This window comes from Diabrotica virgifera, chromosome 10 (assembly GCF_917563875.1).
Source record: "Diabrotica virgifera virgifera chromosome 10, PGI_DIABVI_V3a".
Taxonomy (NCBI): Eukaryota; Metazoa; Arthropoda; class Insecta; order Coleoptera; family Chrysomelidae; genus Diabrotica; species Diabrotica virgifera.
In genome coordinates, this window is record NC_065452.1 from 104,323,160 (window position 1) to 104,336,613 (window position 13,454).

The 13,454-nt window shown below is 32.9% G+C and overlaps 1 protein-coding gene across 1 annotated transcript in view; it reads left to right on the plus strand.

The window, feature by feature from the left end:
• The window catches only part of LOC114333445 (nipped-B-like protein B), a 178,978-nt gene that overhangs the window by 81,015 nt on the left and 84,509 nt on the right, over positions 1 to 13,454 (plus strand). The window contains exon 8 of the mRNA XM_050663623.1: positions 3,115 to 3,404. Coding sequence (XP_050519580.1) covers positions 3,115 to 3,404 — 290 coding nt within the window. The remainder of the gene's footprint in view (positions 1 to 3,114; positions 3,405 to 13,454) is intronic.

Here is a 13,454-nt window from a genome sequence, read left to right on the forward strand (position 1 = left end):
CCTCCGCTGTTGCCTGCTTGGTTTATGAAGATCTGTTCCTCTTTTTCTTTATTCTGGTTGTTTCCCATCTTACGTGTAGAGCTGCATACCTCAATCTATATGCGAACCAGAAAACTCCATTCTTTAACTTAAGGCACGGGTCGCCATGTGATGTTGGGGGTTGCTGGACGAAGACACTCCCGAACAAACAAACTTAAACTTTCTACATATCTTTATTCTTACAAGGTTAAAGGTACAGTTACAACTACGTCGACCGACATTATAGTTAGGATAGGTCAAGGTGACCCATATCTCGGTAACTATATCCCCTGACCACGCGCCAGCAGAGTTCAGCGAACACACTGATACAACAATGAATGTCTCAGGTACTCGACCTTCCCACTTATATCTTATTATATTAAAAACAATGCCCATATGTATTACCATATATGGTTATGCTATACGTATTTCAATAATGACGTGTGCTGTGTTTGCAGTCTTGCGAATGAGTTGAATACTTTGAACTTTGCTACTATCGTAATAAATTATACAAATTGCAACTATAATATTGACCTTATTCTTATAACAAATAAATTAGGAAAATTCCGTGAGGGTTGTCGTGTACCATCACACACCTCTCTCGGTCTTGAATTGGTTTGAGAACTTCTGATCTAGTCGTACTGTCGCTATTTCTATTAAAATTGACCACAGATTTATCCAGATTATACAATCAAATGCCTTTTGGCGAATTTATAACACAGCATTTGCGAAATCCCATTTTCTTCAATGACAGAAATATACGTCAATTTGACAATATTAAATATTTAAGAAATATGTTAGAAAGTTGCAAGGTTTCTCCTCGACTCGCGCACGATTGTTTCTCGTATCCCCTCTAAGTACTTGCACACAGCGAATAGGTGCACGGCACCATAAGAAGAGAGAAACGAAGTACAGTTATTCTGCGATCTTTAGCTTTTTCATCGATTACATATTCTTTATATTTCTGTTTGTGTTGTTGAATGAATATTCATGAGTTTTTTTATCAAATGTGATCTCTTTTCCTTTTAACCAATTAAGTATCTAATGCTTTTTCCAAGCCAAAGTTGATAATTTTTCAATTAAACGAGAATTGTAACTAGCATTATCCATTACCCTGACAGAATTTTGTGGTATATTACTAACCATCTGAAAGAAATGTTCTTTAAATACCCAGTGGCGTAGCTGAAGATTGGGGGCCCCCTATTATAAACATAACGACAACTAATAACAGTATAATTACTAAAATATGTGTAAATCACAATATTTGGCGTTTCTTCTACATCAGTTGGTGTAAATAGATTTTTTGGGAATAGACATGAAAACCTATTGTATTGAAAACCTACATGTCTCTTAATCTGACAAACCTATTAGTAATTTGTTGCAATATTATATATAATTTTACATTAAAAACATTAACTTAAAAACTTTTTTTGTTATAAGTTATTTTTTCGTAATAAAATTTTATACGTTTTATCCGTTTATTTTTAAATTCCGGTATAATATCCCACTATTCTGCTATTCCTGCTGCTTCTGCTAAAGTTTCGGAAAACAAATTTCTCATTTCTCGAATATTATCACGAGTTTTTTTCAAAAAGTTGAAGGGCGACCGTTAACTCTGCTGTTTCAGATTGAAAAAAAAATAGTAATGTTAACGACAAATTCAAAATTCATATGCTCTAATAATGCATTAGCTTCTAATTTTTCATCTTTTTTTTAGATAGCAATGAAATTTTCATTACTTGTCGGAAAGCTCGATGCAAAGCCATAACAGCATCATGTCTGGATGACCACCGGGTTTCACATAACCTTTTAAATGTTGGCAAACGCGATGAATCAAAAGTCATAATAGTACATAGTACATCCCATCGTTTAGGTAATACTTGCACTAAAAAAACATATAATCTTTTAATTATATCCTAAAAAACCAACTCCTGTACACCAGCAACGACATCATCCAATACTAGGTTCAGAATATGGGATACACAATAGGTCACAATTAGGGCACATAGAAAGCTGTTTTTTCAATGTCAGTTATGCGCTTTTCTACGCCTGAATATACACCAGTCATAACGCTTGCCCCATCATACCCCTTTCCTCTGCAGTTGTGTACGGAAAGTTGCTTTGATTGTATAAATTTAAAAATTTCATTAAGCGAAAGAAATGCTTCGAGAATATTTGCAAAACATGTTCCATTAATTAAGAATTTTAAAGACGATTGAAATGTACTATACAATCTCCAGAATAACCTAATCGCTTTGTTTTGAAAAACCCTCGTGAGTAATAGTACTTATGCGTTTTAAACCCTTTAGAAAGTAGCAATTTCTAAAGATTTATAAATTTCACTTTGCAACTAAATAAACTGATTGTAGAACTATACAAGAATACAAATACTACCTGGTAATTTCCAATTATATACGATTAAAATGTAATATACAATTCCCGTAATACTCTAATCGCGTTTTTGTCGACTCGTAGCCCACTTACTCGTGGTTCGTGATGTCAGACCAATAGAAGAACGTTCAAGCGCCTCCTAAGAAATTTGAATTTCATAGCATTTTCAAAGCCTCGTAATAAACGTATGGGTTAAAAATATTTGTTTTTTTTTGCATGCAAGCGTTGTAAGATTATGTTACCTTATGTTTTTTAATATTTAAAAATTTATGCAAGTTCCCTATTTACGACCTATGACAGTTTTCACGAAGTCATCAGTTTCCATTAGTGTCTTTCCAATAGGCTTTTTTGACTACATACTTCCTCCAGCTTTCTTTTCTTTTAAAAATCGATAAATTGTTGCTTCCCTAACTCCTGTCATAACTGAACAACAACCAACGATTTCCTGAACAATGTTTGGACTTTTGTGAACTAACGCATCATGCACATTGAATATAATAGTTTTTTCTTAAATCAATGAGTTTCTCAGAATTTTTGCTTTCAAATAAAAAAAAAACATCAGTTCCAATTATCGCATTCGTGAGATTGCTGAGAGTGTGATAGCTCATGGAGGATAATGATATACGTTACAGAATTCGTGCTATCAGTCTAACGAGGATAGGGTATAGTTAAAATTGTGCGTGTGTATATTCTTGTTAATTTTAGACGGAAACGGCATAATAGAAAACGTCCAGCATCAGGGAATCTCAGTGATGATGATTATCAACCGGATACATTTACTGCTTTAGTAGGAAAACGACGAAAAGTAGTAAAAGAAGAAGCACCGGAACCTGTTCTTGTTAAACCAAAACTTCGAAGAGTCGAGAAGAAATTTGTTCCAGTTTTAGAAAAGTTATCTCAGGAAGAATTGATGGAAACCAACACATACCATAAATTTAATAAATCGATAGAACATGTTTTGAGATCAGGGGAAGATATTGATGTTGCTGATATAGGTAATTGAAATCTTATTATAACTTATTTTCTAAGAATTTCTATTAATACATATTTCAGTTTTTTACTTCTGGATCTTTTCTTTGGTCCTCCAATTGTATCAAACGAGGATATTATAAACACAAGAAAATTTAGAATTGAATCGGTCATTTCGAAAACAACATATAAACTTACGTGCATAGAAATCGGCCCACCTAAAAATTTGGTCATTTTTGAAGTCTCGTATTTCCTAAACTTGTTGGCCGATTTAAGTGATTTTTTAATATGTTATAGACTTATTCTTCAACAATATCGCTGTAATAATATTATTGCTAAACAGGTAAGTGTTATTTTATACCGGGTGTAACAATGATAGTGTGTTTTTTCCTCAAAGTTCGGAACACCCTGTGGAATATTCTAGCGTATATAAAATATTGAAATTAAAACTAAACTGTAGCCTTAGGCTTTCTTAACATTTTTCTTTTTGATTCATTCGCTTATGTTGGATAATAAAAAAGTTAGGTATTTTAACAACTAGCAACGTTCTTCATCAATACAGGGTGTTTCTAAATAAGTGCGACAAACTTTAAGCGGTAATTCTGCATGAAAAAATAATGACCGTTAGGTTTATAATCATATGTTCGCAAATGCTTCGTTTCAGAAATACGGGATGTTGAATTTGTTCGTACAATCTGACGATTTATTTATTGCTCTAAAACCGCACGAGATATACAAATGAAATTGGGTAGGTTTTAATAGGTAATTATTGCGCATTTTTTGGCATACAGTTAAGAATTGTATATTCACCATTGGCGTGCATACGGGTAATATGACCAAATTTTTAGGTGGGCCGATTTCTATGCACGTAAGTTTATTTGGGGTAAAATGACTTTTCCATGTCAGGATGATTTCAACATTGAAATCAACCATTTCGCGTTAAAACAACGCAAGTTACGCTTGTTTCTCACACTAAGAATTTTGAACGTGCGAAGGTTGAAATGTACGATGACATTCCTATAGTGGCTCGAGAACCTGTCTCCCTTCACCAAAGGTTTCAAGCTATCGCACGTTCAAAATTCTTAGTGTGTGAAACGAGCGTCACTGTTTAAAATACTGTATGGCAGGTCGGTATGCTTTTCGGTCAGTTCGAAAACGACATATATAAGGTGTTTGGTAAAGAATGGGCCATAGCTTAACCTTAGATTCCTGAGGTTAAAATAGGTCGATTTAAGCTAACTTACCTTAGTACGAAAGTTGATAATAACCGAAATACAGGGTGTCAAAGTTAAACTTTTATAGAAGTTATACGTCTTTAGGCACGAGGGTGAATTTTTACATTCCCTGGCGCATGCGCACACCGACAGTATGTTGTTAGTTGCTAAATCATCCAAGTTATGTATGTGTCAGCGCAACTAAGTTTTGAAAATAATATATTAGTGTTTTTAGTAAATATACTTATAATTTTTGTGTCTTTGGATTTGTCTTCCTTGGGAGTAAGATAATAAGTATTTTAAACATTTTTATATATTTAATACTTCACTTGATCTATTTGTCACCGTCGTTTGTAATTTTCGTCTGTACGTCCCAGAAGCCGTAAAAACAAAACCCTGATGGGTTATTGGTAGAGCATTCGACTACATAACGCGAAGGTCCCGGGTTTAAATCCTGACACAGACGATTGTTATCCTTTTTTTTTATTTTTGGTGTTTTTTAATAAAAAATTTTTGAAAGTGGTAATATCAAAATTAATTTATTAATTAAATACAAATAAACTTTTAAGTATATTTATTTCGTTGAAATCATATAATAGAAGTATAACTTCTTACGTGCGTACAAAGTACACACACATTCTTTTGTTTTATTTATTTTTGAATCTTTCCTGACAGGCATGGGACAACAACACGAAATTTGGTAAGTGGTGCTGGTATTGTACAATCTACTAAATTATGTTAAACAAACGTTTCTGGCTACTACCAGAGGCGTACGACGAGGGAACATGAATGGTTGACCCTTCCCAAATTCTACGCCACTGGCGGAATTGCTATTTTAGTGCAATTTTTTGATTCTCCAATACTTTTTATGTAAAAAATATTGTCTTCATTCGTAACGATAAAGCCATTAGTTTTCGAGATATTTGAAGCTAAAAACGAAGAAGCATAATACATTAATCAAAATAAGTGTGCCTTTTCATTTTTAACTTCAAATATCTCGAAAACTAATGACTTTATCTTTACGAATGAAGAGTATATTATTTGCATAAAAAGTATTGGAGAACCTAAAATTATGCTAAAATAGCAGTTTCATCAGTGACGTAGAATTTGGGAAGGGTCAACCATTCACTTTCCCCTGTCGTACGCCTCTGATATTAACCAGAAACGATTGTTTAACATAATTTAGTAGGGTGTACAGTACCTACACTTTCTGTCAAGTATCATAAGGATATGTCAAATAGTTTTATAGTACCGGGCATACATATTTCTTAAAGTTTTAAATAAAGAATAAATTATTAAAAAAAGAATACTTTAAAATAATTTGACATATCCATGTCATACTTGGCAGAAAGTGTAGGCACTGTACACCCTACTAAATTATGTTAAATAATCGTTTCAGGCTACTACCAGAGTCGTACGACAGGGGAAGTGAATGGTTGACCCTTCGAAAATTCTAAGCCACTGATGAAACTGCTATTTTAGCATAATTTTTTGGTTCTCCAATACTTTCTATGCAAATAATATACTCTTCATTCGTAAAGATAAAGTCATTAGTTTTCGAGATATTTGAAATTAAAAATGAAAAGGCACACTTATTTTGATTAATGTATTATGCTCCTTCGTTTTTAGCTTCAAATATCTCGAAAAATAATGGCTTTATCGTTACGAATGAAGAGTATGTTATTTACATAGAAAGTATTGGAGAATCAAAAAATTGCACTAAAATAGCAATTCCGCCAGAGGCGTAGAATTTGGGAAGGGTCAACCATTCACGTTCCCCGTCGTACGCCTCTGGTAGTAACCAGAAATGTTTGTTTAACATAATTTAGTAGAGTGTACAGTATCAGCACCACTTACCAAATTTCGTGTTGTTATCCCATGCCTGTCAGGAAATAATCAAGAATAAATAAAATAAAAGTTTAACTTTGACACCCTGTATTTCGGTTATTAGCAACTTTCGTACTAAGGTAAGTTAGCTTAAATCGACCTATTTTAACCTCAGAAATCTACGGTTAAACTATGGCCCATTCTTTACCAAACACCCTGTACAGGGTGTTCAGAAACTCTACCGACAAACGAAGACAGGAGATTCTTCAGATAATTTTAAGACAATTTAGCTCAATAGGGATGTTCACTAATTTTTAAATATAGTTAAATTCAATAGATTACAAGGTATATAAAAACGTAACAATCATAAAACTGTTTAAAAATGTATATTTTTAAGATAAATGAGTTCATAATGTTGATTTTCTTGGAGGCTAGAAAAACGGTACCCTGCAGCGAGGCTACGGTCTGTGACGTCAGCAGTCGTAACGTCTTTGATCGACGACTAGTTTTGTATACTTATTTACTCAGTGTATTTGAATGTGCGCAGTTTTTTACTTATTTAATTATTAAAAATAAAGCCAAATAAGTGGTGTTTTGTTCCTGGGTGTGTAAATACATCAAAAAACAGTTCTGACAAGATTTTTATTACCGTTCCAGCCAATTTAAAACACAAAAAGAAATAGTTTGTTGCAGCTAGAACTTAAAATAACTAACTTAAAGAACTAACTTAATAAAATAAACATTATAGAAGTTTTCCAGAGACTTTCGGCCCTTGGTAATAATGTAATTGTTCTTTCTGCATTTACATTTTTCAAAAATACTTATTAGTTTTCTCAGGATTCGAAAAAAATGAATGAATTTAAATAGCATTGGACCAAGATTTTGCACCTACCCCCTTAAAGAGTAAATGAAAAAGTTTCGGGACCTCAAATTTGTATTCCTTAAACTGGGATATTCCTAAAAACGGGATTCTAATAATACATACAGTAAAAGTAAACCTTGAAATAACTACATGTGGATGTAGGTATGACTTTATATTATATTAAAATCATTAATAATTTAGTGAAAAGATTGGTTGAAATGAAAATGTATAATAACCAAGTTCAAAAATATTTTTTACATTGGAACAGTTGTCAACTCGAAATACGAAACAACCGAAATAAGATCTAGGGTTGAAAAGGACATAGCAACATTTAACAACATGCATGAGAAATATTTTCACCCATTGCGACATAATATCTCTCCCACTAAAAATGCGGCTGCTAAAATGTTATTATTTCCGGTCTTGCTATATGGCGCAGAGGCCTGGACAATAATGGAAACATTAATGAAAAAGCTAGAGGCATTCGAGATGTGGGTGTACCCACGTATCCTCAAAATATCCTGGGCGACCCACACCAACGTACAGGTATTGCGTCGAATGGGAAAACAAAAAGAAATCTCTTTTACAATTAAGAAACGAAATCTTAAATATTTCGGTCATATCATGAGGCATGATAAATATCGTATACTCCAACTGATAACCCAAGGTAAAATAGAGAGCAAACGCGGACCCGGAAGAAAAGACACTCATGACTTAAAAACTTACGACAATGATTTGGACAAAAATCGATCGAGTTATTCAGAAACGCCTCAAATGAAATTAAAATTGCCATGATGATAGCCAACGTCCACAACGGACAAGGCACATGAAGAAGAATAAAAATATTTTTAATACACCTAACTAAGGTAAAGTAATAACCAGCCAATGTATGTATACAATATGCATGCGTACAATGCATGCATACAACTTTCTCTATTTTTTTTTGTGGAGTATTAAGCATTTATTTTTTTAGCTTAAAGAAGACATGGAAAATTATATGGAATATACACTCAATAAAGCTGTGGTAGATTTATTTTTTTACAAGATGCCAATAAATCATACACCATTGTTACATCTACACTACAGTCGGTAGTTTATACGAATCGGCTTTCTGAAAACCTTCTTCCATTTTATTTGTTTATTTTTGTAAAACCCAAAATATGTCCTTACAAACAGTCTATCCACTTTAAACTAAACAAATTCACTATAAAACTCCACTTTAACCCTGATAAAACAAGAAGAGAACAAAATAAAATGACTTGAAACGTCAAACAGGTAAACAGTAACACTATGAGAATGGCGCGCGCTTGGGGTATGCAACTAGTGACGTCAGGCCAATAGAGAAGCGTTCTTAAAATTTAAAATAATGCTAGATTTCTAATAAAGATTTTTTATAGAAAGGCTTTTTCAATTTTGTTGACATTTTGGACAATTATTCCTAGGGTGTTTCTTAATCGTTTTACATGTTTGAAATGACTTTTTAATTTTTTGTGAACATCCCTATTCAGCTAGTCCGAAAATGCTTCCTAAGGGAGCTAGAGCTCTTTGAAAATGGCGTTTTGTAATTGGTTTTTGTTAAATACCTCCAGAACGCTTCAATTTAGAAAAACGAAAATCAGTACGTATCTTTCAGAGATAAATCGATTCCATCCATTGCGAATTTCTAGTACCAGTCATAGGCGTCCGTTTTGGGTAGGGCAACGGTTATTTTATCACATAACGTTTTTGTCTTTAACTTGTAAGCATTTTTTACACTGGATTATTAAATTGTGGGGTATTCTAGTACTAAAAGCTACTTTTGCTTTAAGTCGGTACGACACACTGTTTTCTAGAAAAATCGATTCGAAAATTTTTCGTTTTTTCAATTTAAAAAAAAATAAAAATATTTTCAAAAAAAATGGTGTATTTTACCAACTTAAAGCAAGAGTAACTTTTAGTAATAGAATACCTCATAACTTAATAATCTAGAGTCAAAAATGCTTAAAAATTTAACACAAAAATGTTATGCGATAATATAACCGTTGACCTACCCAAAACGGACGCATATGACCCGTACTATAAATTCGAAATTAATGAAATCGATTCATCTCTGAAATATAAATAAACGTACCAGTTTTCGGATTTCTAAATAGTTTTTTTTTTGAATTTTTTTTTTGGAAATTAAAAAAGAAAATTTTCAAATCGATTTTTTTAGAGAGCGGTGTATCCTATCGACTTAAAACAAGAGTACCTTTTAGTTGTAGAATATCTCACAATTTAATAATCAAGAGTTAAAAATGCTCAAGAATTAAAGATAAGTTATGCGATAAAATAACTGTTGCCCTACTCAAAACGGACGCCTATGACCGGTACTAGAAATTCGCAATGCATGAAATCGATTTATCTCTGGAAGATAAATATGTATACCAATTTTCGTTTTTCTCAATAGAAGCATTCTGGAGGTATTTAAGAAAAACTAATTACAAGACGCCATCTTCAAAGAGCTCTAGCTCCATCAGGAAGCATTTTCGGACTAGGTGAATTGGGTTAAAATATCTTAAAATTATCTGAGGAATCTCCTGTCTTCGTTTGTCGGTTTATTTATTTAGCGTATGGCTCCATCACAGTTTTTATACATAAATAAAAAGAACAATACATATTAAATAATAATTTTTACATACAAAAATTTAGTTGACATATTCAATCAATTCAATTCAATTTAGTTGACATATTCATATACCGAACCGAAAACCCACAAATTTTAATAGATAAACTGGACCAAATACTCTGTGACCTAGTTGACAAGGACTCCATCATTTTTCTGGCTGGCGATTTTAATTTGCTGCTTGATGGTGTAGGTTGGCCAGGTACATTAAAAACGTTTTTGAGCTCCTTTGATATTAAACCCTCCATCAAAGACTATACACGCATACAAGGTAACAAAAAATCCTGTATAGACAATATTTTTACAAATCTAGACATTTTGATTCTGTTATATTCAATCCCCATACATCTGATCATACTGCTCAAAAGGTAAAATTTGAATTAAATAATATTGACTCAAATATAACAAAAAAAAACGAATATTTAACAATGAGAATAAAGATTATTTTAAACTTATGTTGAGTAATGTTGACTGGGTATCTGTTATCGAGACATTAGAAGTAGATGATCAGTGGGATACTTTCATGAATATAGTTCAAAAAATTTTTGTAAACTGTTTTCCACTTAAAGAGATAAATACAACAAATAAAAAAAATCTCAACAGTGCTTGCAAAATGATGATATAAAAAACTGTAAATCTAGGCTTGATGTTTTGTTTACACTATCTAGTAATAATGATGAATATAAAGATATTTACAGGGCAGAAAAACGTAAGTATAATGCTTTACTCACTCAATATCAAAAAAATTGTTATAAGGAACGAATTGAAAATAGTGAAAATAAAACTAAAATGGCTTGGCAGTTGGTAAAAGAGATTAAGGGCAATTCAAAAAATCAAGGTAATTTTTGTTTAGAGGGTGATCCTTAGGTGCTTTCTGATGAAATAAATCAATTTATGGCAAATGCTGCGGCTGAAGCTGTAAAGAAAATAAAGCCTGTAAAAATTTTTTAAATTAATATCGAACAAAATAATCATTGCATGTTTTTAACTCCTGTTTCAGAAAAAGAAATAAGCCATATAATAAATAACTTAAAAAACAAGCATAGCTCTGGTTATGATGAAATATCAACCAGTTTAATTAAATTTGTTTCATCAGAGATTTGTCTTCATCTATCTTTTATAGTCAACGCTTCTTTCAGGCAAGGTAAATTTCCTCAAAGTCTAAAACTAGCAATTGTCAAGTCACTGCATAAAAAAGGTGATGCTACTAAGATGGAGAACTATAGACCAATAAGCCTTCTTCCATCATTCTCAAAAATATTCGAAAAAGCAATATATTACAGACTACAAAACTTTTTTACTACAAACAACTTATTTAGTAATTCGCAGCACGGTTTTCTTGTAGGGAGGTCAGTTGAGACAGCTACCTATGATTTTATATCAAAAATTTTAGAAAAACTAGAGTCAAAAATGAAAACACTAGGTGCTTTTTTAGACCTATCTAAGGCTTTTGATAGCCTAGATCATGCTCTCCTATTGCAAAAATTATATTGTTATGGAATACAGGGACCAGCATTGAAATGGATAAAATCATTTCTTACAGATAGGTCACAAAAAGTATGCTTGGAGAAACAGGGATGTAAGGTTTACTCTGAACCGATAAACTTAAAATTAGGTATACCACAGGGGAGCGTTTTAGGGCCTTTTCTCTTTTTGGTCTATATAAATGACCTGCCAAATGCAGTGATTAGTGGTTCCTCAAACCTGGTAAACTTTGCTGATGACTCAAACATACTATTTTGGGAAGAAACATTAGAAACACTCCTCACAGTGGCAGAACAAATTCTGGACAAGGCTGAACAGTGGTTCTGTGGAAATAGGCTGGTGCTTAATACTGATAAGACAGTATTTGTTTACTTTAGAACCAGCCAATCACGAGAAGAGTTCCCAGATACAGTCAATCTTTTATCCCAAAACACAGAACCTTCTAGATCAGTTAAGTTTCTTGGTCTTCATATTGACCAGAACTTGAATTAAGGAGAACAAATAAAAAATGCGACAAAAAAACTAAATAGAGCCTGCTACTCATTAAGAGTTTTGAAAAACTATCTAGACCAGGGAATCTTACTATCGGTATATTATGCAAACTTTTATTCTCTTATGCGATATGGAATAGTCTTCTGGGGTGCTTCGGTGGATAGCTCAACTGTCTTCATAGTCCAAAAAAAGGCAGTCAGGTTGATCCTAGGACTAAAGGCGAGAGAATCCTGTAGAGGCCGATTCAAATCACTCAATATACTCACTTTCTCAGCTATCTATATATATGAATGTATTATGTTTCTCTTTAAAAATTTTACTTTATTTTATCACCTACAACCAAATCATGAATATAACACAAGAAGCCTTAATTTGAATATTCCACTTCACAGATTGTCCCTAACAGAGAGAAGTCCTTTGTATGCGTGCGTTAAATTTTACAATAGTCTACGATCTGACATTCAACGGGAAACAAGCTATAAAGCTTTAAAAAAACGGTTTTTCAACATCTGGTTAACATTGAGCCGTATACTGTGGTGGAGTACCTGGCCTATCAGCCTTGATCAGCATATATGTAATTTGTATTGTTTGTATATTTTAGTGTATTGTTAATATATCTTTTTAATATGTGATTATTAGTAACATTTTTTAATATGTGATTGTTAATGTGACGTTATTTGCTCAATTATGTTAAAAATTTATGCAAATAAAATTTACTCTACTCAATCGACTGCCATCGTTGGATATGATCGGACAGTTTCTCCACTAAATGTTTGCTCTTCTCATACCTTCAATATTAAATTGGCACGCTCGTACAGTCCATTTATTAGTAGTTGTCTCATCTTTAATTACTTAAAAAACTGTGATATCTTTCTGCCAGGAGATCTTGGGTTTGTCGTTTGTCGGTAGAGTTTCTGGACACCCTGTATGTCCTTATCCATAGCAACGTTTATGAGTTTAAAACATATAAAATATTGTTTAGTTTTTTGATAATGTAAAATACATACATAATAATATATCTAAGGCTCGATGCACAGTTGCGTGTTTTCAAGCTGCGTGCCCGCTGCGAGCAAGCTGCGGGCGATCGCTGGCGGGTCAGCAGTACATGAGTTGATGTTATTCACTACACACTTGCGTACACGCCGCGGGACAGCTCCAGTGTGCAGGGAATAAATTCAACTCATGTACTGCTGAACCGCCGCTGCTTGACAACACGCAAATGTGCATCAAGCCTTAGTTTCTATGTATTTTGGCTGTTTCTTGCTGAGAATAAAGTTTTAGCAACATTAAAAATTATGGTTCATTTCGAAAACAACGTAAGTCCACGAAATTAAAAACTGCTATCAGAGACATTAAGTAACATTTAACTTTTTTTGTGTTTCAGAAAGATTCATTGATAACCCATAATACTTATATAAAATATAGTTAGTACCTCAAAATACCCAACTACACTCTGGGCCATAATTAACCGGCCACCTTAAAAATGGGTAATTTTTGATGTCTTGTATCTCCTAAACCTGTTGTCCGATTTAAGTGATTTTTTAATATGTTA